Here is a 27,826-nt window from a genome sequence, read left to right on the forward strand (position 1 = left end):
CCAGGGGCTGTTGTTTGGGGATTTTTTTCCTCGTTTTCAGAGACCAAGGATTCTCTTGGTCCATTTAAAAAGACAAAAACCAGAAAACTAACGCGGTTGGACACCATCTGCTCCCTCCCTTCAGCCGGTTATCAATTCCCCCTGCCCCAGCGCCGGACAGATGGTGCCCATCCCCTCCCGGGCCTCCCGAGGGACGGGACACCCCGCTCCTGTGTGCAAGGGACGAGAAACGGGGGCGGTGCGGGAGGAGGCTGCGGGGGTGATGCGCGCCGTGCAGGGCCGCTCTCCCGGAGCAGAGGACGCGGGCGGGTGCGGCTGGGTCCTCCAGCCCTCCAGAAGGAGCTGCTCGTGCCCGGGGAGCGGGGCCGGGCGGGCGTCCGCCGGGGGAAGATGGAGGCGGGCGGCCGGGAGCGGTGAGAGCCGCGGGGCGCGATGTGAGTGCCGGCGGGCAAGGGAAGGAAGGGGAGGGTGGGAGCGGGTTTTAGGAGGTGGGGTTTGGAAACCTCCTCCGCGGGCTGCCGCTTGCGATGACCCCGGGGGGAAGGAGGAGGAGGCGGAAAGGGGGGATCGGCTCGGTGAATGAATGGGCGGCGGCGGCTCCCCCGCTCCATGGCCGCTGGGCTGAGCCGCGCCGCCGCCTCCCTCTCACCGCCGCGTTTCGTGTCAGGCTCGCCCCGTTCGGAGCTCCCCAGCCATGTTCAACCAGCAGCAGTTCCAGCAGCAGCTGCTGCAGCTCCAGCACCTCCTCCAGCAGCAGCAGCACCACCACCCCCCGGCGCAGCAGGGAGGCCGGTAAGCGCCGCTACGCGAGGCCGGGGATCGCGGGCCTGTCCCGAGGGAGCCGCTCTTTTCCGCCTCCGGCCGAAGCCCGGCTCCGTGCCTGCCCTCCCCCGGCGGGGAAGGCGACGAAGGGGAGCGGGGGACGGCGGGCGAGGGCGGGGGGGGTCGGACGGAGGTCCGGAGCTTTGGGGGCGATGAGGGGCGGCGGGCCGCTGTGGGGAGGCCGCGCCGCGGGGTACTGGTAGTGCGAGCCGGCCCTGAGGCGCTGGAACGGCACGGGGCAGAGCGAAGGGATGAAGGGATGCTGCAGGCAGCCTCCCCTCGGCTCCGCTCCTTCCTTCCCCGCCCGCGGTGGGGTGAGGGGTTGGCGGGGTCCCTGGATAATGGAAAATGCCCTTTTTTCTCAGAAATACACCCGTGGTTGAGCCGTGTTAAACAGGGCCTTCGCTGTTGTATTTTTTTATTTTAACGTTTATGTTACACGGACTGAACTTCTGTTTTCTTTATTTCGTATTCCCTGCTATCCATCCCTCCCCCCCCCCCCCATCTCCTGGCCAGGATGGGGTCATTGCACGCCGTACAACTGATCTGTGCTGTGGTACCACAGCTGGGGCTGGGGCTGAGTGACTGGGAGATGGCCTTTAAAAAATAAAATAAAAAAAAAAAACAACAAATGGTGTCTGCCAGAAACGAAGAGGCAAATAAGCAGGGTTTCCTACAAAATCTACAAGGGAGAAAACAGCTGTTTCGGATGGAGCGGTCGTCCCCGATGAGCTGAGATTTATTGAACTCATAAAAATGCTCTGAAATGATGGGTTTAATTGCAGTCACTGGGCCCTGTGAAGCCTTCTGCTGTGGAAATTCACAGCAATAGGGTGTGATTTGAAGAGAAATGCAAATTTTCTGATTTAACAAGTTTCAGAAACAGCTTTACAAAGCGTATGATTTTGAGGAAAATGAGGGAATCTTTCTGTTCTGGAAGTATTCATCTCTCTCAATTTTTTTTTTTTTTTTTAAATCTCTAAAACCCTTAACATGCCAAAATGAGGCTGACTGAGAAGTAGCATGGAGAGCTCAGGTACCTCTCAAAGTATGATTTTTCCAGCATAAATTTCTTAGCTCTGAGTCTGGAACAATCCAACACAAACGTGAGGATTCGCTGCTGTAAAATCTGTTAAGAGGTTGTTATTTATTTTTTTTTTGTCAACACGGTTATTTTGATCCATGTTTGTACCTCTTTCCAGCCCAGACAGATTTAGCTGTGTCAGCAGTCATTTTTAGAGGAGGCCCTGACCTTGCTATTGCCTGCAGAAATGATTGCCTGGAGAAACGCCTGCCGCTTCCCTCAGACTTTTGTCTCCTGCCTGCTCCACCCTCCTTGGGACCTGAGAGTCCTTTTCAGCACAATTCTTCCTCCTCGCGTTTTAAATGCGAAGGCTGTGCTTCATTTTATTGCCCTGTTCTTGCAGTTAGGGGGCACCATTTACAATTATGACCTGTCTGGTTCGATGTGGGAGGTGAAGGTTTTGGGAAACGTTCTTTAAGCTGCTGAAAACTCCCTGTTTTTCCAAACTTTTGTCGTTGTTAAATGTAGCTGCTGATCTAGATCACTGGTCTCGACTGAAGACCTGCTGCATAATGCTGTAGAGCTGCAGTCAGCTCCTGGGCTGCTTTTTTTGACAGCTCTGTGTGGGCTTGGTGCTAAGGAGTTCTCTCTGACCTCAAATTTCTTGATAGACAATCTGTCAGCTCTGGAAATTCCAGGAGAGTGGAAGAAAGAAGATACAGTGTTGGTGTACGGTGTCTTTTCATGCATGTATATGAGCATCTCGACTCTTCTACTTGCTGAAAATTGGGGGTATGGTTTTGATTGGATTCTTATGAGTAATACCTTCTTTTCCAGTGGTTTGCCGCCGCCGCCGCCACCACCACAACAGCAACAAATGCTGAGCTTACGGGCAGCAAATCAACCATCCCTACTCAATGCCAATCCTATGCTTCAGCGGGCCTTACTCATGCAGCAGATGCAAGGTACTGTCGTTATGGGAGACGCTTACTGCAGTTATTTAATCACTCTTCATGGGTTGAAACCAAAATATGGCTGTTTCTTCCTTAACCGTTGCAGTCCTTGCATTTGGCATTTTGGTTTGTTGTCTTTTTCCCCTTCAAATTTTGTTAGTGTTACACATTATGAAAGTTCTTCACATGATGAAAATCCCACGTGCCTTAATGCTCACAATTAAGGATAGCACTAGAAGCTACCAGAACAATACAAAATACGTGCATTGGAAAAGGATTTTCTCGTAGAATTGGTTGAAAGTGTATTTTTCATCAATATATTTAGAAAAATAGTTGGTTTTTTTTTTCCTAAATCTGCTTGTCTCATTTGGGGGACTTTATTTCATTGACTGTTACGTACGTGCTAAACTTGTTTGCAGAAGTAGGTGCTTGTCCAGGCTTAGTGGAGTGCAGACAAATAAAGTACATTGTGGTGAAAAGTGATTTAGGTTTCAATTGTGTGAAGTTTTGATTCCCTGAAATGACTGCCATCTGTATGAAGTGTACTGTCACTGCTTTTCCATCATTGCGTTTCCACAAGTTGATTTTTTGGTGCATTTTCAAAACAAATTTATGAAGCTGCCTGAATAATAGCATTGGTAACATAAGGATGTGAAAACGCAGCTTTTTCCCTAGTATCTTCAACTGACAGCTGCTTTCAACACAGAGGATCAGTACCTGGGATAGTTTTAAAGTGCCTGCTTTAGAGGAATGCCTTGGATTTTTGTCTTATGTGTGAATTGTGCCCATATGTGTAGACAATAGATTTATTCTGCATATTGTTACCTCGCCTTTTGTTCTCTTGCCCATTTAGTAGAGGGCTCTCTAGTGACTCCAGTGGCTCTCTGTAGATCTTTGTCAGGTTGTGGGGAAACTCCCAGTAATAAAAAACACATCATACTCTGAATATAGATCCAGATTGAAGTGCGTGTTTGTGGCAGAGGAAAGGAAGTCTGACGAGCCAGTCATGCTCCTTTCAAACACATTGGTGTTTGCATAGCCTGGCCTTTTCTCTAAAGTAAAATCTCTTATTGAGAAGTTGTGTTTAATTAGCATGCCAAAGACCTCAGGCAAATGAGATATGAAAACAGGAGAAGGTTTATTAATGAGCGCACGGCAGCTCTTTGATTTCGTGTTGTTCCTCTCTCTTTTCAGCTCTACATGCTGAGTTGAGTTCTGCCTTCTCTTTCAGTGACTGCACCAGCTAGCTGTGGGTGACGTGTAGTACAGATGTGGTGTTCAGTGTGGCCCTTCTTAGGGATCTTATTTATTTATTTTTGTCATTTCAGCTTAGGGTTACATGTAAGAATATCTGATGCTTTAGTAGTTCTGAACCTGGGAGACACAGGGATGAATAATTCATTGTACATGGCTTCAGCAGTAGGAATAGGGAAAAATAAATACTTCAGTTGAAATATATTTACGATTCTTTAAAAGAAGTAAAGCAAGAGCAGGAGATGATTTCTTGCCTTATAGGTTATTTTCTTTCTGAAGACTGCTACGTGTTTTTGCAGTAAGAGATCATTTATGCTAAGTAGTAAGAGATGAGGTTAGTTCTGAAGACAGACATGAGGGAATGCTTCCTGTTGTGTTCCAGGTTTTCAGCAGTGTCGCTTGACTTCAAATTTTGTGTGTCCATCTGCAAACTTCTCTGGCTTGTTTTAACAGCTGTTAAACAATCGGAGTATGCAGTAATTCAAGTGAGAAGTAAAAAATTGCAGTGTAAGTGCAGGTTCCCAGAATGGTGGTCAGAATCTGAGGGAGTGGCTGAGACATCTTCCATTCCCTCACCTCTGAAATGGGGTCAGTATGGACCAGCTTCATTAGGAGCTCTTGAGACTTAGTAGCCTGTGGGTGCTGAGAAGAGCTGTTCAGAAAGCAGAGCATTATAATTGGAAATGGCAGCTTCTCAAGTGTCTGAGTTCAGGTTGACATGTAGAGCTTGTACGATAACTGGATGGCAGAGAAGACTGAAATCTCCTCTTTGAAAAGTCTGGTGTTGTTTTCAATGAAATGCTGTTGCTGGCCCATGTTAAACAGCAGCCAAGCCATGGTGTGAGCTGCCAGCTGCACAAACGTGGGATGAATTTTCGTTTTTTACTGAGAAATTCTGTAAAACGATACCTGGCTTTGTTGCAAATGCAAATACTAGTGTGCTCAGATCAGATAATTGCTCTAATGATCTTGGCCTGCAGGGACAATTATAATTACATGGCTCAATATATAGCAGTAGCTGCTATCACCTCAACTCGTTCAATGGGGGCTAAAAAGGGTAAAGCACAGAGCAGTCGTACAGCACTGGGGGAAGGACGCTGCCCTGTGTGGATGCGCCCTTCCCTTCCCCTGCTGTGTGTGGGGTGAGGTTTTCTCTCTCCTTTGCACGCTGATGCGCTGTGTTTGCGTTTGTAGGAAACCTGCGTGGATTTAACATGACAGCCCCAGCACTGCAGCAGTTTTTCCCTCAGGCTACGAGGCATTCCCTCCTAGGGCCTCCACCTGTCGGGGTCTCATTAAAGCCCACTCGCCTGGGTTTCCCCAACCTTCCCTTCCAGCGGCAGAACCGGATGTTCCGCAAGGTGAGCTCAGAGCTTCGCGCCGTTCTGGAGTTCAGTGCTGCTTTGGCACTTAGAGCAGTTGGCTGGATTGTAGGTGAAGAAAAGAGAAAGGAGAGAGCCTTACAATGAAAAATCAGTTTGCACCGTGCTGTTGGCAAAGAAATGGAGAAACAAGTTCATCCTTAAGGTTCTTGTTGTCTGCATTTACATTTAGGATGCAAAGATTTCTTGTCTGCATCAGGACAGATAATTTGTCATAGCAGAACTGTTTAAACCTAAAAGAAAAGGAACCTTCAGAATTAATATCTTCAAAGTAATGACCATAAGAAAATGCTTTGCTCTTCAGAGGCCAATTTTACCCATTTAGCCTCCCAGAGCTGCTTGTTGATCTCAAAAAACTTGCTACTGTCATGGATATGTAACTCTGCCTTTTGGGGCTGCTTTTTTCCCTTTTTAAAGGTAAGGGTCATATCTGCTCATATGGATTTCGTAAAATTTAATTCTTAATGTTCTGGAGAATGTTTCAGAAACCAAACATTCCCCCCTTCCACTATTAAGACCCGTTTTGTGTCCTGAAAATGGTTCTTAGATGAATTGATCAGTGTTCCCTCCTCTTAAATTAGCATTTGCATTTCTCCTCCTGCTTTGTCAGAAGGATGTGCTGGATAAGGCAGGCTTCCACACTTGGACTGTGCCTTCTCCTGAGACTCTCTGCCTGTTGCAGGACTTCCAGAGGCTCCCTGACAGGAAGCGGGAGCTGGATGCGGGTTCTTCATCTCACATGCATGGTGATGAGAAAATAGAATTTAGAGGGGAACTGCGAGCAGGGTCAGAGCAGAACAACTCCCTGTCCACAGGTAAGAGTGAGCCTATAGTGAAACAAGTGCTTCTAGACTATGAACTCCTCTAGGCTATTCCTGCAGCAAAGGCTGGAGACAGCTGTAGTCTTACCCTAACTGTAAATACCAAAATTAACTGTCACAGCCCTCTGCTTGTGGTACTTTTAAAATACCCAGGTAAAAAGTATATTTTTGGTGTTTATGAGCTTGCCCCGTATCCCTTGCATGGAAGGCTCTCTGAAGGCACCCTGCCAATGAGCTTCTTGTAAGATGATGGAAATAAAAAACAACTGGTTTGAAATTCAGGCTTCCACATGGCCTTGACCGTGCTGAACTGAACGTCTCACAGTCAAACACCTGAAACAGAACAGTTGCAATCAAAAGGCTGAGGAAGAGTTGACTTAAGTGAGTGCTCCAGTTGTCAGAACAGACGCTGGCACTGAATCCCATAGAATATCCCCACTTCTGTGTTGTGATTGAAAAGTGCATACCCTAAGAATGCAGGCACATGGTGAGGTTGTGGCCAGTGTGTTTGTGGTGGAGAAAATTACCTGCTGGTTATTGTCTGATGGCCGTGTCACCTGGTTAATGTTGCATGGTCTGTGCTCTTGTCACCTTGGTGTAGGACAAAGACTCATTTAGTAGACACAAGCATAGATTTCTTACTGAAGCCCACCTCTTACAATCACATCTGCAATAAAATTCAAATCTCTTAGGTCATGATTAATTTATTTTACTGCTCAACCTTATCACTACAGTCCTCAAGTTCGGAATAAGCAAGTGTGTATTTTTATTTGCTGTAAAATAGTTTTATAGGCATTGGCCATTCACTGGGACCTGCTTAGGGTGGCATGGTCTGCTTTGCTAAGGAGATCTTCTGTGTTCCTACAGAACCAAGAACTCCAGCAGAATCTATGTTGAACACTGAGCCTGCAGCAAAAAGACTGAAGAGGTATTTATTGAATGTGGTATTGAAACAGTTACTGGCTTTAGCATTATTGTCTAATTTCATTTTCCTGCAATTAGGACAGCACTGTACTGGCCTGATGTCTGGCATTTAGGAGGTATTTCAAAGGATCGTGAACAGCTCAGGAAATGTGGGGATGCTTACTGAGCTGTGTTTGTAGGGGTCTCTGTTAAAGGTGGCACGAGGATAGGAATGAAAAATAAAAGATACCTGTTATGCAAGCGTGCAACAAAGTGATGCTCCTGTGTTCTCCTGCCAGGATTCTGCTAAGAAGCAGAGAAAGCTTTACTGTTGTGAGCTATTTCTCTTAGTTTTCTTGCCTAAATGCAGTAAAGGGAAATGAGCAGCTGGGTATCAGCAGAGAGGAAAGGCCTCGGGATGTGTTAGGTTACAGCAGGAGTAAGAGAACATAGGGGTTTTTTTTGAGGAATGGGAAAGGGAAGGGAATCCGTGCTCCATAGTATTCAAGCCTACATTCAGGAGTGTCGAGTTCTGCATCCCTTCTGCAGAGATCCTCTTGCCAGTACCCCTGTGTGTTGGTGAAAAATAAACAAAAGCAATCCTATTATCTGCAAGGCAAGCTGGCCATTGCAGGCCTATCTTGGCAGTCCCTGCATTCCCGAGGGTGCAAGAAGTAGACAAGGCTGCATTGCCATCTAGTGGGAAGGCACCTAGCAGAGCTCCTCGTGCCATCTGCACAGTGCTGCACCTCTTCCAGAACTCTCACTACTGCAGGGGGAGAACAGGAAGGAGTGAATAAAGATTTCTGGAGGCACTGATTTGAGAATTCTCCAACATATGTTAATGACTGTGAGTCAGGGCTCCTGGGTCCTCTGATCTTCCCTGTTAACAATTCACTGCGTGCTTCTGGACAAGTTTCTTCACCTCTCTGGTTTCCCATCTGTAGATTAGAGATTAATAGTTAGCTTCAGGGAGAATATTCCACGATCATTTTGATGTTTCGATATTACTTTCATGGTGTAAAACATTAAAGGGTGATAAATATTATGTGAGCAGAGACTGCTGTGAGTTATGGACTGTGAACCAGCAAGAAAGTGAATAAATTCAGTTTGGGCTAAGTCAGAGGCTTTTGAGCATGTTTTGTTAATCTGTTTGCTAAAGTTAATTTAATTTTAATTACATTAATATTTAGTAGATATGAATCAATGTCCTGTTACACGCAATAAAAAAAGTATCAGATCTGAGGAATGGTAGATCTCACTGCAGCAAACCTGCTTCTGGGAACATCCTTTCCAAAGCAGCAGCTGAGGAGGGCCAGATTTGATTGGTGTCTTATGGCTGGTATTTAGCTGGGATATGTGACTCCTTAGCTTTTTTGAAGGGTTTGTTTACTTTTTATGAGCAGATGATGGGTCTCTGAGAAAAACGGCTTACTGTTGTAATGTTGCCTTTCACAGATGAGGATAGGTCTCCCCCACTTCGTGCCACACTTTTATTTCTTGTTTCATCATTTCATTTTCCATTGGCCAGGAATACCAGCCTCCTCCTTCGCTTCAGGTTTTTCCCACTTCTGCTTTTTCTCATATGTGCCATCTGTATGCCTGGAACAGCATCCTCATTCCAGTGTGGAAAGCACTCATCTTCAAATCCTCCTTGAACACCCATTTCTTCTAGCACGGCCTGACAAGTATCCATATAACACCATTTCCTTCTTGGCTCCTGCTTGCAATGGCTTTTGCACCCCTAGATTGCTCCCTAGACTTTCAGTTTAAGCTGCAAACCCTTGCCCTGGAGTGCTGGCACCATCTGCGTGTGGTGAGCATTGAGCCTGCTGGCAGTACTTGACAAATAATGTTAATGCCAGCCACTCTTGTTTTCTTCATGCTTGCACTGCCCAAGCTCTGCTGCGTATTTATAGCTGTGTAACCCAGTTACATTATCACTTACCACATAATTTATCAGATTGATGCTTGTGTATTTTGATCGCAGGATTCAGTACCTGCACAGTTTGGATTGTTTCTGTGCAGAATGTGCTGCTCCCTGTGGGCAGAAGGATGCTGGCAGGTGGGGCATTGGGCTGGCCTGAAAGAGAAGGCATTCATTCAAACCGTGGTGAAAGTGTTACCTTTTGGGAAAAACAGAGGGTGGAGAAAGGTGTTGTAAAGTATGCTCTGTGCCCTCTGCAAGTCAGCTTTTTTTTTCCTCAGTGATCTCCTCAGGGTCTTTTTTCTCCTTAGCAAATCAGTAGCACCAAAGCAAACAAAGCAAAATTGTTTGATGTGTGTCTCGTAGAGCTCCACTCCCCCCAAAAGCAGAGCTGTAGGGACTCTGGAATTAAACACTATTGAAACAAATAGAGCAGGCAGTTATGATGAAATCCCTGTGAAATATAATTGAGAAACTGTTCAGTTCTAACAGGTCTCTGTCCCCTCATGCACATAGCAACCTGGAGTGATGTCCAGACACTGCAGCTTCCCTGCAGGTAGCCAATCAGGAAAGGAATGAGCTCTCAGAGCTCTTGCTAAGAATATTTCCTGTATGAGCTTATTTCCCTGCAGGCCTCATGCAGAACAGGGCAGTGATTCAGAGAATCAGTTCTAACTTTCCTGTCCAGATTATTTGGCTGCTGCTTCTGAATCTGTTCTAGAATGCCATTCTCCATTGTTTTCATGTCATTTCTGCTGAATCCCTGCCTGCAATGCACATCCAGTAGCTTTCTGATTTGGGGGACTTAGTGGAGAATTTGATAGCCTAGATTGCCTATGCCTGTCTTCTGAATATCTTGGTCTGTAACACTGCAAATAAGGCTGTTTTCTTGATATCTTTTAAGTGTGACTGAAGAGTCTGCATTAGAGAATGCAGCAGGCAGCAAGGAAGAGTTGAGCACCCATGTCCAAGCTGATGGTGAGTTCCTGGGCACCATGATTTGTATTTTTATATTCCCTGCCTGAGCTGCATTTAACATTCAGCATCTCTAGATCCTGTGAGTCTTCAGAAATGTCCTCCCCCACATAAAGGGTGGGGAAAGGAGGAGAAGATGTAGGAACCAAATCCAAACATAGTCCCCTGAAAGCTGTTGCTGTTGCCTAGCAAATGCAAATGATGAGAAGAGTTTCCCCTTTAACAGAGCTTACTTGGAAACAGGTTTGTAAGCTGGGCTTATGGCCAACAGCATTGTGAGGAAAGCTCCCTGACTTCATTCACCTGCTGCTTTGTTTTTTTCTCATTGCTATTTTGATTTAAGGCAGCTGAAGTGACTCTCTGTCCCTAGGTACAAATAATGTAAAGCAGTACGCAGCTGAAAGTCTCTCTAAAGAGAGGAAATTCTCTGAGGAACCGAAGGCTCCTGAGGTGAGTAGATGCTGTTCCATGCAGGCTGGGGTGGTACAGAACATAAAACCTCCCACTCCATCCCAGAGATGCCCGTTGCCACTGGGAACCAGATGGCACCCACGTCTGGAGCTCCGTCTCCTGCTGTAAGCTGTTGTCCCTAGCAATAAGGCATAATATGTCTGCAATTATTGTGCAGTCTGCTCTGACTTGCTGCTTCTGCACCTCTGCTAGCCTGAACCTCACTGCTGCTGCCTGCTTGTGGATGCTGGGTCTGCTAAGAGCTCAGTACTCAGATGGAAAGATGGAAAGATGAACTGAAAGAACCATTAACAAATATCTGTATTAAAGGGACACAGCTAAAAACACACCTTTTGTTGCTGAAGAGTAGATGTAAAAAATATGGGGTGATGGTAGTAGATGTGCAGCTGCTATGGAACTTGCCATTGCAGCAGACATGAGCAGATAGTGGGAGTCTGTGCTTCTGAAAGGCATCTTGGACAAAGTGAGACATGGGTGAAGCTAGCAACCTGAGAGCCTTCTACATGAAATATCTTGTCCACGTGCTGCATGTCAAACCAGATCTTTCGTTGTTTAAATCTGCAAAAACAGATAAAGATTACATTACATGAATCGGACTCAAGTTTCCTTTGCTGGAGACATTTGTGGCTTGGTGATGTGATTAAATGTGTCATCCCGCCCTTGTAGGAGCTTCTTCCTCTGTCAGATGTGATTCTGAGCTTCCTTTTATTCTGCAGGGAAGCATGAGCTGATAGTGGCCCTTACCAAGGAACCAAACAATGTTTATCTTCAGTAAGTGGATCATACACTGTACTGAGGCTGACCATTTGTGCTACTAGGCCTGGTACTACGACACAGGGATTTCTAATCTAGCAGTGCTGGGAGAAGAAGTGTATTGTGAGAGTCTTATCAATTTCCTGTGGATTCCAGCTTAAGTGCACTTTCTTAAGGGGTAGAGAGCTCAGGGCACGTCTAAAATGCAAGTATTTATTTTTAGTCTCTTCTACTTAGAGTTTTGACTTAATCTCGATTCCTTCTCCGGCAGGTGTTGAGCTCTGGAGGTTCACTGAAAGTGACTATCCAGCAGAGCAGCGAGAGCAGAGCTATCAGTACAACAGCTCTGAAACCAGGGCAGTGGACCTGCGAGATGGGCACAGCTGATTCCAACCCTGAATCAGCCCTTAAATTCTACTGTTACATCTGCAAGACCAACTGCTGCAATCAGCAGGTACAAATCCACAGGTCTGACTGGGATGGATGGTCAAGAGAAGTGAATTGGAGGCCAGCTGCCACGGGGAGGTGCATCACAAGACTTGTTAGCCAGAGAAGCATTAAAAAAAATAATGACAAGCATGCAGATAAAGCAAACCCTTCTGAGGAGCTGGCAAGCAACCTGAGAACAAGTGTGGGTGGATCCCCAGGCAGCCGTGGTCTTAAGCTTTTATACCATTTCATTGTTATACAGCATTTAAGAGAATGGAAAGCGTAGCTCATGCCTATTATTCTGTATTTTGAATATCTTTAAATGGATCTTTCTCTGAACCTTTTCTTAGAATTTCCAAGCCCACATGGCTGGAATTCAGCACCAGCAGCGACTTGGGGAGATTCAGCACATGAGCAATGTTTGTTTTGTTTCTCTACTGCCTATGGTGAAGGAGCAGAAGTTGCTGGCGGAGAAAGATGGGTGAGTGTTGGTCTGAGGTAGCAAACATGATCTCAGAGGGATCTACGTGAGTTCCAGAATTCCTCGGTGCACCAAGGTGCCCCTGTGCTCCAGGATAATGTACAAAATCCCTCTTGTTTCTGAGCCTTAAGCTGCTTCTGGCATCTTCCTTCCTGATAAAGGATAGTGTTGTGAACTTTGACCTGGTGTGCAGTTCTTAATCCGGTAGATCAAACTGGAGAGTTGTTTTAACTGGTGCCTTTCTGTCAGCATGAGCTATGTTCCCTATGTTAGGGGCTGGAAAATGGAAAAGATAAATCCAAACAAGTAAAGTTAGTGATATTGAGGAAAATAATGCTGAAACAAATTGCACATGCAGTGTTCCATGGGGAATGTAAAAAGTTATGGCTTACAGATGCTTCTGCTGTCACTTCAGAGAGACCCAGCAGCGGTGGTGTAACACGTGTCAGATACACTTCACAGGGGATCTGATCAAACATCGCAGGACCCAAGAACACAAGGTAATAACCATAGCACAGATTTCTCCTTTGCACTGACCTGTGGTGGGGATTCAGTTTGTCCAGCATCTCCTACTTCCCCAAGCAGCAAGAGAAAGGTGATTGGAGAGGTGCACGAGGCTGGTAACGCTCTCACTGAGGCACTGCCATGCTGCCTACTGCCTTTGATCACTGGTATAAGGCTGGACTTCCAGCTGTCATGTTATGGCCTGAAGCAACTCTGGTTTAATTCTCAACTTTCTAAATAAGCATGGTCTACTGTATTTACCTAACCAACGGAATGGAGGAATTGGTGGGCAGCCTTTAAGTTTTTGAGTTAAAGTTTAGGCAGGCCACTGTATTTATTGTGTGTGTATTTGGTTCCTGGGGAAAAATTGCTAGAAAACCTTTTATAAAACCCATTTGTTTTGTCATGCACATTTTCCATTGTTTTCACAGATAAGAGCCAGTGATCCCTTTCTCCTGAAAATAAGACTTCTTTTGTGGTTTGCCTGTTTTAGACACAGGACTGTAACTGTTTCACCCAAGTTTAAGCTGTACTTCTTCAGAGAGGTGCCTTTTGTGGCTGACTGGTCTTCTCCTCTCTCTTTAGCTGGCCAAACGCTCACTTCGTCCTTTCTGCACTGTCTGCAGCCGCCATTTCAAGACCCCTCGCAAGTTTGTGGAGCATATGAAGTCTCCTGAGCATAAACAGAAAGCCAAAGAGGTAATGCTGCCAGAGTAGAGAGCCACCCAGCGCTGGAAGCAGCTACACTGCAGATCTCATTAGCTTTCAGCTTCCCTGACTACTGCAGGGATTAAGGGAAGGCATGCAGTTCTTCAAACCCTGTTTTAAGAGAAATGGTGTGGAAAAGGGACAGGATGTGGATGTGTGTGCAAGCAAGATAGCTTTGTGCCTCTCTTGCAGTCCCATCTACTGCAAGATGCGGTCTGTTGAGAGCCTGGGGTCTTCTGTGTTTAGATGGAGAGTGCAGAGTTGATCTTTCTTTTCTGTACCCGTGAGGTGAGACTGGGAGAGAAGGAATTGGGCAGCCCAGAAGATTCAGAGGAGTTGATCACAGTGGATGCTGTTGGCTGTTTTGAAGATGATGAAGAGGAGGAAGAGGAGGAGGAAGAAGAGGAGGGAACTGGTGAGGGAGAAGACCTTGATGTAGTGCTGGTAGAGAATGAGGATTCTGCTGCCAAGCAGGTATGCCATGCAAATGAGGACTGATCTGTCTGAGAATCTGCTGTGGGCTTGTGTGAGTTTGGTTGTTCTTGTCTGCTTGAGCTCAGGGTTTAGAGTCTAGTGCCACCCTGCAGCAGAAGGGTGAGGGCCCTGGAGTTCTTCTAGAGCACAGGACAGCGCAAAAGAGAATCAAACACTGTGTGGATGCAGAAGGGTATTTTTACTGTGCTACAGCTCCTACTGGTATTTTCAAACATTACCTTGTTGTGAGGAGCATAAGCAGTGTTTTTTTCAAGGGGAACAAATTTCTTATCAAAGACATTGACATAGTCTCTTTAATAGCCCAGCAGCAGCTTGGTCTCATGGCAAATGGGCAGAGATTTATCTCGATAAATACCATTTTCCCAGTGCAGAGCTGTTACCAAGAGGAGGTACACAGCTAAACTACTTCAGGCTTAGAATGTAAGGGATGCTTTTAACCCTTGCCATGAAGTGGCTTCTGACATTGGGTATCTGGCACTAGCCAGATGTTATGCAACTACATCTCTGGTACACGAATCCTCTGTTTTACTTCAAAGTTTACCAGAAAAAGGGAAGGGAATTGACATAGATATGCTAGGCACTAATGCTCTTTTGGTTTCCAGAGTGGGCTGAAGGAAGTGTCTTTGGAGGATTACAAAGGAAGTGAGAAGTATTGCCCAGATACAGCCTATGGTAAGCAAACACAGAAGCACTAAGGCCCACAGAACCTTCTCCGGCTGCATGCCGTAAGAGAGGATGGTCTCTGTCTGCTGCTGTTACAAATTCTTTGGCTATATTGCTTCAGCATCTGCATCAGACCGTTGCAGGTCACTGCTGTGTGGAGAAGGGGCCAGGTTGTTCTCTAAGCCAATGATAAGGGATGTGGTGGATGTTTGTCAGCTGCCTTTGTCTTTGAGGAAGAAATGGCGAGAGCCAGATATCTTACCAAGGCAGGAAACAGAGCAAATGGGATAGGAGTACTGAAGAAACTAGGCAGAAAACGAGGGATGCTCTGGAAAAATGGAGCCTAAAAGCTTATTGATGAGAACACTTTCCAGCAGAAATGCAGCTTACGTGGAAATACTGAACAGCACTGACGGCATCAAGCTCTCTGCCAGAGCCCAAACTGTGCATGTTTCCTCTGCTTCAAAACCCCCACGTTCTACTTAGTGGTTATTCAGACTCGTTGCTGGACTGGTGGGCAGTGTTGCCTCCAGATGGCTCCCTCTTGTCCCCACCTTGTGAGTGATTCTGACTTCAGACCTCTGACGGCCACTTGTACTGTGCAGAGGGCAGCTCTGCAGAGGCTGTTTTGTGCCCAAGGAGAGTGCTGCTTACACCAATCTTCCATATCGCTGTAACCTTCCACTATCGTGTGGCAGATGGAATAATGATTCATGCTGTGAATGTTCTCTGCGTGTTCCTCTTGCGCGCCTGCTGTCTTCTGCTTGGTTTGATCCCATTACATTAGATCACATGTTCTCTGTAGTTTTCCATTGTATTCCTTTCTTTTTTTCCCCCTTAATGCTATATGTAGTTTCTTTGCTCTGGCAGCCAGATTTCTCTCTGAATATCAAGCGCACAGCCATCCCATGGTAAGACAAGATATTCAGCAAGTCATCTTGCAAACCCCTCATTAACAGAAGCAAAGCTTTCCAATTTCCTTCCTTCTTTCCTCCTTCCCTTGTTTAACTTCCCTTTTAACATACTTTCATTATTTTGAGTTCCATTCAATGTGATCTGTGATTTCCCTTCCCCTCCCGTTTCACAGGCCTGGATTTTCTGGTCCCCGTCGCAGGTTACCTCTGCAGGCTGTGTCACAAATTCTACCATAGCGACTCTGCTGCCCGGCTCGCACACTGCAAGTCCCTGATGCATTTTGAGAACTTTCAGGTTAGACCCTTTGGCGATTGCATGGCCTGGCATTTGTTACTACCCCTGTGCGTGTCTCTTCAGTGAATCCGCCACGTTAGTTGTCTCGTCTTCAGTTCATTTCCATCACCCTTGGTGTCCGTTGTGTCACAGCTTTCTCCTGATGTGCTCCGTGCTTGTCTCCCATCACCCCCTTAGATCCAAAAACCAGTCCAGTCCTGCTTCCCAGCTACTGCTACTGTCATCTTGTTGCCCGTTTCTGGTTGGAAGTCTTCCTCAGAGTGTCTGATCTGTTTGCTGAGCCTGTAGAGTCTGCTGTTTAGCCTAAGCTTCTTTTCTTTGTTAGACAGATTACAGGTGGGTCAAAATGGGAAAGAGCAAAACAGAAAGAGGCTATTCTTTTTAAAGAGAGCTGGTGCTTATGCATCTTTCCATGCAGTACAACAGTGAGCGCAGGAACAGCTCCTTTAGCCAACATTTCAGGTGTGATTCATCCATGAAGGAGCCTGGTAAAATCAGATATTGGAAATGTAACAACAGTGCTCTGAGATACGGAAGCTACAAGCTGAAAGAGTCCGTTTGGTCCCCAGGGTCAGCCTGCAAATGAAGTCAGTCGTTCTGTCTGCAATGCTTTCCTAGAAACTCCTTAGCATAAATCTCTGCCAGCTGTTGCTGTTCTTTTGCTGTACTGGTTTCACCTGAAGAAGCAGCATTGCCCCTTGTTGCTTCATATTCAGAAGCTTTCCCTGCTAGGCTGTCTTGGAATTTGCCTCCATCGTTCTGTCCTTGTTGGCTTGCTAGGGGTGAGGGCCTGGCTTAGCACCTTGAGCTGGGTGTGCAGGGTTTGCACTGTCTCTGCCCTCTCCTTTGCTTACCGCTGCCCATGTAGGAGAGCAGTACTCCTTCACCCTGGAAAGAGGGGAGGCTCCCATGCTGACTTTGTTACCTGCCAGCACACAAAACGTGTTTCCTGACCATAGATCCAGCCGTTGTTGCATTTTAGAGTTTTCCTGCTCGTCTTTCAGACAGGTTAATTGTTCCCCATCAACCACTGTGTCCTTCAGCAAGGGTTGGGGTTGCTGCAGAAGCCAGCACTTAGGAGCTGTGGATTTGGAATGGCAAATAGCAGGAGAAGCAGCTGTTCTTTGAGGGTTGCTCATCCTCTCCTGCAGCTCGTCATTTCTGGAACGAAGGAATTGGCCTTGCAGCTTTCCTTGCTTATTTTAGATCAGCATGGAGTGAAACTGCAGCAGCAGTGTGTATACCTTCTTTCTGGCCCATTTAAAAGCTGAAATCAGATACTCTTCAAATGGACACTGGAGTGACTTAGAGGAATTATTTGTGGCAGAAATCCAACCTTAAATATCTGCAGGCTAACAGCTATTCTGCTTGGCTGTGTCACAATCAGAATGAAATCATTTCCAATTTCAGAGTATTCTCATCAGAATAGACTCACAGAGGATTTCAAAGCAGAGAACTGTCTGCTGGTGAGGCAGTTCACAGCTTCACTGTGAAAACAAACTGGCACACTTGTGCCTGGTTAAATTTGAGTGCACTGTTATTGCTTGGTTCACTGACTTTGCTCCAGTGCGTTACAATATTGCACATATCCCAGTATTTGAGAATGGGGAAAGAACGAGCCTGTGATGATGTACTGAAGTCAGATGTGAAGCTGTCTGTCTGGTGTGCTCTAATTCCACACTGCAGACTGCAGTAGCACTGCTTAGACAGTGGTGAAAGCCAGAGTGCCCAAAATAATTCTGTACAATTGTGAAGACTAATGCTAGTGCCAGTCCAAGGCACCTTTTGGCAGAAGGATGAAAGGGACGTGGTGGTAAAGGGAACTGCTGTGGAACTGCTTGTGTCATTCTCTTACTTCATACTGCGTCTGGGTCTTCAAAGAGCAGATTCCTGCTGCATGTTAGCGATGTAGCATCACTGTTTTTCTGAAATCCAGTCTTGAAAAAATGCCTGGTAGCCATTTTAATTTCCTTACAGACCTCTACTGATTTATCATGGTAGCTGGTGTAAACGAGTCATTTTATTGAACGTGTGCTCACCTTTATTCTGGAGATAACCTCAGCACCTTTTAAGATGAGGATACTGGAGATCTCTTAGTATTCCTGCCAGCAGCTTTGCACAGATTGTGTCAGCAGAATGAAAAATCTTAAGCTTTCAACTCAAGTCTTGCTGTGGCTGTTAAACATTAAACCACTCCTCTCCAGGTAAAGGCAGGGCACCGCCTCGTGTATCCAGAGTGCGTGTCCACTGTTAGGTCCTGGCGGCAGCTGGAGTAAGAGCTGTCCTTGTACTGTTGTATCTACGCAGTCCTCAGTCTGACTGAGGTCAACAGTTACCAGATGGGATTTTTGTCTCGGGAGCCACAGGTGTGCCACGCACTCACTCAGCACTAAGTAATTACATTTTTAATATCGCTGCTTTTTCTCACAGGAGCTGCCCTTTCCCTGCTTGAAAGCCTCTGCAGCCAGGCCAGGAGACCGGCTCAGGCAGGTTGTGCTCTTGCAGAGTCTAGCTGTCACTCACCATTATTTTTGTACAGGTTTTCTGGACCAGCTGCTGCTCGCTGCAGTGCCGGCATCTGGCTGGACTTGTCGCTCACAGTGGTTTGTTTGTGTTTGCAGAGATACAAGGTAGCAAGGCATCGTGCCACAGCTGCCTGTCCGGAGGCTCCTTTGCATTCCCAGGGCTCCAGCTCCCAGTTGCTGGATGATCAGGAACAGCCTCCTGCTACAACAGAAGATAGCAGCAAGAAGATGAATGCCAATCATGGGCTAGACAAGGAGGGTACAGAGCTGTCAGCACTGCAAGAACAAGCTCTGAGGTCTCCAGAGGGTAAGGGCAAGCTGGCCACCTCTGTAGCAGAGAGCAAAAGCCTAGCCAGCATGACTGATGTGTGTGAAATCATGGTTGTAGAAGAAAGCCTACAGGAGAGCAAATCCACTGCCACTTGCCCGCTCCCCGAAGAGAGCAGCGCCGCAGGGGAGTTGCTGGGACACGCTGTGTATGAGGAGGAGGAAGCCAATGCAGCCAGGCAAGGGGAAGGCACAGAGCACTGCCAGGATCCAGGGAGTGGAGGGGGGTTGGGACAGAAAGAGGCATCAAACGTAAGCCAGGAGGCAGCAGCAGAGCCCTCCTCCCTTGCCAAAAGTGAGACTGCCAGTCTTACCTCTGCTGGGTGCAGACGCTCTTCTAGGCGCAAACCCAGATAGAGTGGCCTTAAAGGGAGAGAGAGCCCTTTACACACCATATTTGCTGGAAATGTTTATTTTCGGAGTCTTTTAATAGAGCAAAAACCTTCAACTTTACTGCTGTTTTTATTTTAAGAATAAAATAAGCCTGGCTTTAGCGTGTCTAATATGGGATGGTGTTGATTATTACTTGTATAGTTTGGATACTGCAATCATGTGGAAAGACTGCTTTGATTGTTGAACTTGAAAGAAGAATGTAATGTGATTATTTTTCTTTTTCATAGGGGATATGGTTCATGAAGTAGATGGATGCAGACATTTTTTCCCATTTTCTTCCACTACGAATACCACGTAGTTCCCCTCTGCTTCCTTCTAAGGCAGAGAAGTTTGTTTCTTGGGAGACTGTGCCCAATTCTGCTCTTCCGAATGGTTTTCTTTCAAAGATGCACACTCTCGGACCACTACTGTGTCCTAAGCTAGGCAACAACGTGCATCTTGCTCATCTGTTAATACCATAAGGCTTAATACAGTCTGTTCTCATAGTGGAGACTCTCAGGAACAAATTTTGTTTCAACTGATTTTAATAAAACAGATTTCTTATAACTTCTTCAACTTTCAAAAAAACTCCTTTAACTCTACAGAAGTAGAATAGTTCAGATTTGCTTCACAGTGCTGGCACCAGGCCATCCTGAGTTCACAAAGTTTCAAACCAGAATGCTCGTGATTACTCCTGTTAAAATACACAGGGAGGGCTCTGCTCTCATCCCGTGGCAGGCAGAGCACCAAACGGTCACCAATTCAGTGGGACAAACCAGGCTGCTCTGCCTCTCTAAGCCTGAGTCCTTAATGGCAGCTCAAGGAGTTAGGTGGCTTCTGATTCTAAGTCAAAATCATCACCTTGTAGCTCATCTTATCTGCCTGGAATGGAACAGAGAAGTCCAGTGATTTGGGACTACCTGTAATACTTACAGTGAATGTGAATAATGGGGAAGCTGTGGTTTCAAGTCAGCAGATGATCTGTGGACCCCCTCCTCCAAGTCTGTGACCAGAGCTGCCAGAGAAAGCCTGGAGTCAGGACAAGCCCTGCCTAGTGTGCTTAGTGAGGGAAGGGGCGGGAGCTGTAGCACTGCTCAGCTGGAGTCAGCAGTACAAAACACCATGATCATTCTTCTACTTTGTGGAGAGAGCTTCCTTGCAAACAACCTGCACAGCCTGAGGCTTTCTGCAACCATTTCAGCCACATTACGTGGCCATGCTTGCATTAATGCTGGAAGCAAAGAGAGCCACGTCTCCTACACCCACTTGAGTGCACCTATCACACAGCTAAGGAAATCGGAACATGGAGGTGAATGGCTGGGCACTGCCACAGGAAGGATTACGTAACGGGGAGGAGGTAACTCTTCAATTTTTGATGAACAGTGACCAGTAAATGTCCCCTTAGCAATCAAGTTTGTGGCCAGTGCACTAGACAGGAGGCTGTGGCCCCTGCATGTCAGCTCCCATGCTGTGCTGCTCGCTCTGCTGCTGGAACTCCAGGCGGGTCTGGCGGTTTGACTCCAGCAGTTCCTTCAGGCAGGCATGGAGGTGATCGTTCTTCTCTTCCAGGTGATCCAAGCAGGAGCTGATCTGGTCCAGCATGGAGTTTATTGCTGCATATTCTAAAAGCAAGAGAAATAAGAGGTTGTTCAATGCAAGTCAGTGAAGGCTCTTGGAGAACATGCCCACAGCATTTTGGCTGTCTCTTACCTGCCACCATGTGGGTAAAGTAAAATGCAACAGAATGCTGCAGGTATTGAATTCACTTGTCAAGTGAGACCAATGGGAAGCTGGAGAACTGGTAACAAGATCTAAGGCAAGTTACCTGGGGGCAACACACTCATTTTGGGCAGCCTGAAAGCCTTTGGTCACCTATGTAAATAGCTGACCTTGGGCTGATCACCAGTATGCAGTGGTGCAAGTATCAACAGGGCCAAATCCCAAGGGCAAGTCAGCGGTTAGAGCTGCCTTAGGGATCAGCTTTCCTGATGAGGATGCAGGCATTCTAGCAGTGTGTCCAAGCATTTACACTCTGTGAATTACGTGTCTAAGGCTCCCAGGCTGCGATGTGACTCACAAATGCCTTCCTGGGTTCAGATTACCAATGCAGCACAGCCGTTACTGTGCCCACACCCTTTCCAAGGGAGGTGTGAAGCACCGAGTCCGACTACAGTGTTTTTGTGCACCGTTAAGACTTTGGGTAATGTGAGTTAAAACCAAACTAATTCAAAACAATCCTGATAGCTTTCCTAGTTGATAGTTTCCCTAGTTAATGTTGTATTTAAAGAATCTGTTTCAAGTGTTAGCTTCAGTACAATGGCATTTCACAGTGGTGTGGATCAGCACTGTTAATCCCCAAGATGTATTGGAGGGCCCAGGCAGAGCAGTGCTGTGCTCCTTCCCGAAGTAGCACGGGCTGGCAGAGTGCAGGGAGGCAGGGGCTGAACCCAGTGAGGATGGTGGGCAGGGGACTGGGAGACAGCACTGCATGCTGGCTCTCTCCTTTGAGAGGGCATCGAGCCAGGCACGGCACAGCGCTGAGGGATGAGGAGGAGGTGCTCATTTCACTCCTACGGGTGATGCGGGGGCTGCACCAAAATCACTCAGCCCATCTTTGTCCCACTCGGTTGCTACCCTAGTGTATTTGTATGGAAGTTTAACCAAGAGATATTGGCTGCGAGCACAGCAATCACGCCGCTTACTCCTCTGACAAGAAAGGTGGCAAGAAATAACGTTTCCTATTTGAGGTCAGGGAAAGCGATCCACGGCCTCAGCTCAGCTCACCCAAGCAATGCCCACAGCTCCGGCAGGCTGCCCCAGCTAACTGCAGAACAGATAACAGCTTCATGGAGACCCACAGCACAGATCCCCGCGGGGTGACGCTGAGCAGCGACCGCAGCCTCGAGGCCCGGTTTGGCCCCCGCTGAGCCCAACGCCCGTTCTCCCCCGGGCCTCCTACGACAGCCCCGCCCCGCCAGGGGAACCGCAGCGGACCCGTCGGCACGGGGGTTCCGGTGAGCACGGAGGGCCGCGCTGCCCGCACGCACCTTCCTCCCCGAAGCCGTCCCCGTCCTCGTCGCCGCCGTCCCGCCCGGCGGGGCCCAGCGTCACGTGCGGATCACCGTTAGGCCCCGACATCGCCGCCGCCGCCGCCCTGCCGACCGCCGGGCTGCCGGGGGGCGGGGCGTCCGGGGGCGCCGCTGGCCAATGGGGTGACGCGAGGCAGCGCGCGCGTCACGTGAAGCCCGGAGGCTGCGTGTAAAGTCTGCGGTTACCGGGCAGGGGGCGCGGTGGGTGGGCAGTGCCGCCCGTTTGGTGTGGGGGCTCTTGTGACACCCCGCGGTTCTGAGGCCGCAGCTCCGCCTTTGCTGTCGAGCTCTGGGCCGCGGCTGAGCACCGTGGCGCCGGTTCTGCGCGGTCTGAGGCGGTTCGCGCCACCTTGGGGTCACCTTCACGTTTCTGCTGCAAACGATGAAGGCAGCGCGCCGCCTCTCCTCGTTCTTGGTCCGCTAACGGCCGTCCGTTACCCGCCGTGCGGGAACCCGAGCGCCCGAGAACCGTTCCGTCCCCGGGAGGGACGTGACTGAGACAGGAATAAGGCGCCGTGAGCGCGCTGCGTTAGGCGGCTCAAAGCTCTGTGGTTTAGCCGATATTTGGGGCGAAGAAAGAGGTTATGTCCCATTTCACACCGCATGAGGCCGCCTTCCTTTCTTTCAGACTGAAGCACTGCCGCCAGCGAGCCTAGCCGCGTCGCTGCGACACCGACCGCCCAGCGCCCCTCAGCGCAGCCGCCATTTTGGGGCGTGGAGCCGCGGCGGCCGCCCCGCCTCTCTGCGCTTCCCGCCCCCGATGCCCGCAAGATGGCGGCTGCCGGCAGGGCCTGGCGGTTCGCAGCGCTGCTGCCGTCCTGGCGGCTGCGGGTCCCGAGCCGTTCGTTGTGCGGCACGGCGCGGGGCGCTGCTTCTGCCGGCGGCGGCCGCCTGCTGCTGGGCACTGCCTTCGCGCTGGGCGGCGGTGCCGGTCTGTGCCTGGCGGCGCGGCATCGCCTAAGGGAGCACTCGGCCGCGGAGGTAACGCGGCGCCAGGCCCGGCGGGGGAAGGGGTGGCTGGGGAGGCGCGGGGCGGGTCTTCCGTCTCCGTGGAGCGCGCGGCTGCCGGTGGCCCGTTTTCGATCGGGAAACGGCTTAAAATGACGTGAAAGAAACCGCAGCCGCGTTTCCCTGGAGGAACTGTAGGAAACGGCTGTCGGAAAGCCGGGGCTCGCTGTGTTTCCGGTGCCCGCTGTCGGCCGCGCAGCCAAGCGCACCGCATATGAGAAGCGAGCCGAGAGGATGCGTTGTTTTGTAACGTGTGGCACCGCTGGCGCGGGCTGCCGGAGCCGCGCGGGGAGCGGCGCTTCGTGTCTGCGCTGCCCCGTGCTTCCCTCGGTTCATCCCAGGGCTCTGAATACAGGCCGGTGTGTCTGAAAGCTTCGTGCAGCTGTCGGCTCTGAGCCTCTGCCGTCGGTCGAGGTGCAGCGCTGCTTCCCCTTACTGCACCGCGACCAACAGCAAAGTCTCTTCCTGCACCCCAGCCCCGACGGTTCCATGGAGGGTATGGAGCACCAGATTGTGTGCAGAAGAGTCTGCTGTGTGCATCTCACTTCGGTTTTTTGGCTGTGAATAGGAATAGGAGTTTCCAGCAGGTTGAGTAGATGTTGAGGAAAAAAAAAACAACAGTTATTGATCCTGTGAGGTGAATGTTAGTGATACTGTTTAAAGGAAGCCTTTTTGAACTGATATACACTGATTATCAGGTGTTGCAAATCAGTGACTATGAGTTTGTAACAAAAATAAGGGTGAAATAAAGATAACGTTTACACTTTTTAGTAGAAAACAAGAGCTTTTGGTCTTTTTTCTTCCCCAGCTGCCTGCAGGGAACCTGCAGCTTACCCTCTACCAATATAAAACCTGTCCTTTCTGCAGTAAAGTCCGAGCTTTTCTGGATTATCATGGGCTGCCCTATGAAATTGTGGAAGTAAACCCAATAATGAGGAAAGAGATCAAATTCTCCTCCTACAGAAAGGTGCCTATCCTGCTAGCTGATACTGGAAGCCCTCTGGTAAGTTACTGTGGGAGACTTCGATAGGGAAATCTGTATCTCTGGCTTTTCACACGTTGTGTAATCTTAAAATCATATTGTATTCTTTTAAGGCTAAGGTTTGTTCCTTGTGTTGTATCCTTTGCCACGGCCTTGTGAGAGGTGTTTTCAGTCTCTCTTTCTAGATGTTTTATGTAGTGACTCTGTAGTCCAGTGATTATCTGGCTTCTCTCAGCCCTTATGCAGGACACACATTTCATGTCAGAGACAAAAAGGTCTGCTTACGCTTTATGGAAAGAGATCACTCATGATTCAACTCTGTGGCTTTTTAGTATCAGTGTTGCTTTTTCTGCTTTGTTGCTGCAAAGTGCTTCAATCCAAAACCAAAATGGTATTGCCTGTGGACCCATGCCTTGAGTCCTCTGTTATCAGAATGGAAGACAGATATGAAATGTGTGTGGGAGCTGCTGAGTCACAGCCTGAACCTCTGATTGAGCACCTGGGGAAAGGATCCAGTCAGTCCTGAGAGCTCAGCTGAAAGCAGTTCAGCTGTGTGACCAGAAGGGGTGACCAGGCCTGGCTGCGCCTCTCTTAGACCTCATTTAAGGGCTGACTGCCACTGGGGAGGGATTTCTTTCTGGAGGTCTCTGTGGTGAGGCTTTTCCCTGTGAACCCAGACTCTTCTGATATGGGTGAGCAATCTTCTTTCCTTCCTTTATAACACTCTTCTATTGTGCTGGTCCTTCTGTCGTCGCACCTTTGTTATTACACCTTTCCCATCATGTTGATCTAATTGCTGTAAATGATACTCTGAGGTGCTTGCAAAAGAGATCTGCATGTAGGGCTGCCTGGGGAAATTCATGATGGGAAAAAGGGACTGCAGCACTAATTTGGAAGTGTCGGCATGCAGGGGGAGATAGTAAGAAATGTCTTTTCAGCATCACCAATTTCTGAAAGTTTGTTTTAATTCTGTTTTTCAGCAGTTGAATGACTCTTCGGTGATCATCAGTGCAATAAAGACCTATCTCATTTCCAAGTAAGAAAACAAAACGAGGAAGAAGAGTTGAATATGACTGGCCCTGTGAATCTCACCTGTGAGATTTTCTTTGCATAAAAACTGCTTAAGCAGGTGCTAGGGTTAGTCCTGGAACTAAGCTTACATTTAGTCATAACATCCAGAGTGAAACCAAATTTCTGTAGCTGTAGCCTGTCCTTCGGATCCACTTGAGGAAAGTAGGAAGTTTTATGCCTGCAAAAACATCCTGTCTGACACGGGGAAATAAGATACACTAATAATAGTTATTTGAGAGCAGCTGTTCCAAAGTCTTTTCAAAACTTATTTCATTTGGAGTTTGGATCCACATGCACTTAGACTAACATGGTTTAAGTATGTGCCTGTCAGTATGTTCTGTGCTCTTGCCCAGTTTTGTAGCAGTCTGATCAGGTGCTAACTGTATTATTGTCCACAGGAGGAATAGCCTAGAAGAAATTGTGTCCTTTTATCCTCCCATGAAAACTGTGACTGAGCAAGGCAAGGAGGTACTTGAGTATGGGAATAAATACTGGCTCATGCTGGATGAGAAGGAGACAAAGCGAGTCTATCCTGTCAAAGAAGTGAGAGTGTAAGTGCTCTGAAGTTTGTGGGTCCTTCAAGTAGTGCAAAGCTGGCTCCAGAGATCCTCATGGTAGTGTGTCTATTAAATCCTGTGGGTGCTGACAACACCTGCCACACTCCCTTGCTGTCTAAAACCTGGGTAATCAGTGTGGCTTTGTGTGTTGTACGTCATTTGAAATAATGCTGTTCAGTGACCGAGTTCCCTCTATTGTGGTCATACCTTCGGTTGCCTCCAGTTTCTTTCTTGGCCTTTATGTCGCAGAGGAATGCCATGGAATACTAGTTTCCCAAGGGGATACTTGCTGCTTTAGTTCTCAGGGGAAGGAGAAGCTAGTGCTCTATCTTCAGTCTTAATTACAGATGGAGATTGGAGGAGCCTTGCTGAAGATAATGCTCCTGAGTGCATTTCAGAGAGGTCACCAAATCACGTGTTTAGGTAGGGCTTTTGACACAGTTGTCCCTGGTAAAAGCTCTGGCTAATGTCACTGTGATTCTCTCTGCCTCCTCTAGCCCTGATTTCCATACCTCATTCACTGACAAGTCTCTTTCAATACCTGCAGGGAAGAAATGCAGTGGAGAAAATGGGCAGATGATTGGCTTGTTCACCTCATCTCCCCCAATGTTTACCGCACCCCCAAAGAAGCCTTGGCGTCCTTTGATTACATCGTCCGCGAGGGGAAGTTTGGCGCTGTGGAAGGTTTCTTTGCCAAGTACTTGGGGGCCGTTGCCATGTTCTTCATTAGCAAGAGACTGAAGAAAAGGTGGGTACCACTGAGCCCCAGGTGCACAGTCATGACTCCTTGATGGCCACAGCTATGAACTTCAGAGCCTAAAGAGCAGAACCTGCTTTGAAACCAAACCACTTGATGCAGTGGGAGTAACAGCTGTGTTGCCCTGACTGTGGACGTACTGAACTCCTTGTCTGCTCTTTACACACCAGCTGTCCCCTTCACCTTAGAATACCTTCCTGATTCTCTAGCAAAGACCAGCCCAAAAGATTAGAGGTGATGAAAGGTTGAAGAACCAAACCTGCGTTTTCAGTCTAGTTCTTTTCTTTGTTTAGGCATCACCTTCGCGATGATGTCCGCGAAGACTTGTACGAGGCAGTTGATAAGTGGGTGAAAGCCATTGGCAAGAACAGGCTGTTCATGGGTGGAAGCCAGCCAAACCTTGCTGACTTGGTAAGTGGTTAATAAGTGGTTAATTCCTGTTTCTATGGTTACATATATTACCCAGTTGTTCATCCATGTGAAATGGTGAACATGAACATAGGCAGAGAAGGGGATTTATATCAGCTACAGGCACATAGGACACTTTTGTTAAAATAGGACAGTATTTGCTGATTTCCTTCAGCAAAAGAACCTGCAGTACTCATCTGCAGGTGGGTGTTGCAGATTGTGTGGAAGAGTAAGAGAAGCAGTTTGCAAATCAGAACAACTGCTCTGAACAGTGAGTGCTGGTGAACAGAGCCTTGTACCTGCACAGGCTTTATTGCACTTGGTGCTGAGGAGGTGTTCTTTGCAGGCAGCAGTGTGGAGCAGAGTGATTCCTTCCCTGGGATGCAAGGGAAATTTTTTCCACCAGGGCTTCATACTGAGATGGCTTAAATTCTACTCCATAACTGCACATAGATTCTATCCTTTTTGTAACTATTTCCTTAAAGAAACTGCATGTGTGTTCATGCTGCCTTTCTGCCTGTTCAGTCTTCCTTACTGTTCAGACTTGTGGAGTGTGCTGTAGGCAGGTAAAGAGCCTTGCTTTCTGTTTTCTGGGCTGCAGAGGCACTCGTTGATACCCTAAGCCATTCTCCACCACTGACTTTCTCAGTGTTGTTCTAATCTTCATCCTCTGGCACAGGCAGTGTACGGAGTGCTGCGGGTCATGGAGGGGCTGGAAGCCTTTGACGACATGATGTTCCATACCAAGATTCAGCCTTGGTACCAGCGCATGGAAGAAGCCATTCGAAGAGCTGCAGCCTGATGTCAACTACAGCCTCCTTCCTGAAGTACTTGCATGGGGGAAAAAAAAAAGGAGGAATGGTTTTTATTTTTTAAAGAGTTGATGGACTGATCACACATTGTGAACTGACATGCAGGCACAGAAACTGTCCTGTTCAGGGTCCTGAGTTTCTGCA

At 47.9% G+C, this 27,826-nt stretch overlaps 3 protein-coding genes across 3 annotated transcripts; 2 read left to right on the forward strand and 1 right to left on the reverse strand.

Moving 5' to 3' along the window:
* Positions 1-694: 694 nt before the first annotated feature.
* Positions 695-19,125, forward strand: CIZ1 (CDKN1A interacting zinc finger protein 1; the record flags this gene model as incomplete). The annotated part of the gene is made up of 15 exons (XM_079544518.1): positions 695-792; positions 2,684-2,811; positions 5,248-5,414; positions 6,118-6,250; positions 7,124-7,184; positions 9,991-10,064; positions 10,432-10,511; positions 11,557-11,739; positions 12,065-12,195; positions 12,611-12,695; positions 13,285-13,398; positions 13,696-13,881; positions 14,505-14,574; positions 15,653-15,774; positions 18,396-19,125. 15 exons carry the CDS (start codon positions 695-697, stop codon positions 18,981-18,983), a joined length of 2,220 nt encoding a protein of 739 aa, XP_079400644.1. The 3' UTR covers positions 18,984-19,125.
* Positions 19,126-20,426: 1,301 nt separating this feature from the next.
* On the reverse strand, positions 20,427-22,136 carry BBLN (bublin coiled coil protein; the record flags this gene model as incomplete). Its single annotated transcript, XM_079544589.1, has 2 exons — positions 20,427-20,620; positions 22,046-22,136. 2 exons carry the CDS (start codon positions 22,134-22,136, stop codon positions 20,427-20,429), a joined length of 285 nt encoding a protein of 94 aa, XP_079400715.1.
* Positions 22,137-22,858: 722 nt separating this feature from the next.
* On the forward strand, positions 22,859-27,672 carry PTGES2 (prostaglandin E synthase 2; the record flags this gene model as incomplete). The annotated part of the gene is made up of 7 exons (XM_079544633.1): positions 22,859-23,068; positions 23,904-24,098; positions 25,058-25,113; positions 25,547-25,699; positions 26,253-26,453; positions 26,756-26,873; positions 27,550-27,672. The coding sequence occupies 7 exons, from the start codon at positions 22,859-22,861 to the stop codon at positions 27,670-27,672; spliced, it is 1,056 nt and encodes a 351-aa protein (XP_079400759.1).
* Between the last annotated feature and the right edge of the window lie 154 nt (positions 27,673-27,826).

Source organism: Tetrao urogallus (genome assembly GCF_951394365.1).
Source record: "Tetrao urogallus genome assembly, chromosome: 19".
In the NCBI taxonomy this organism is placed as follows: domain Eukaryota; kingdom Metazoa; phylum Chordata; class Aves; order Galliformes; family Phasianidae; genus Tetrao; species Tetrao urogallus.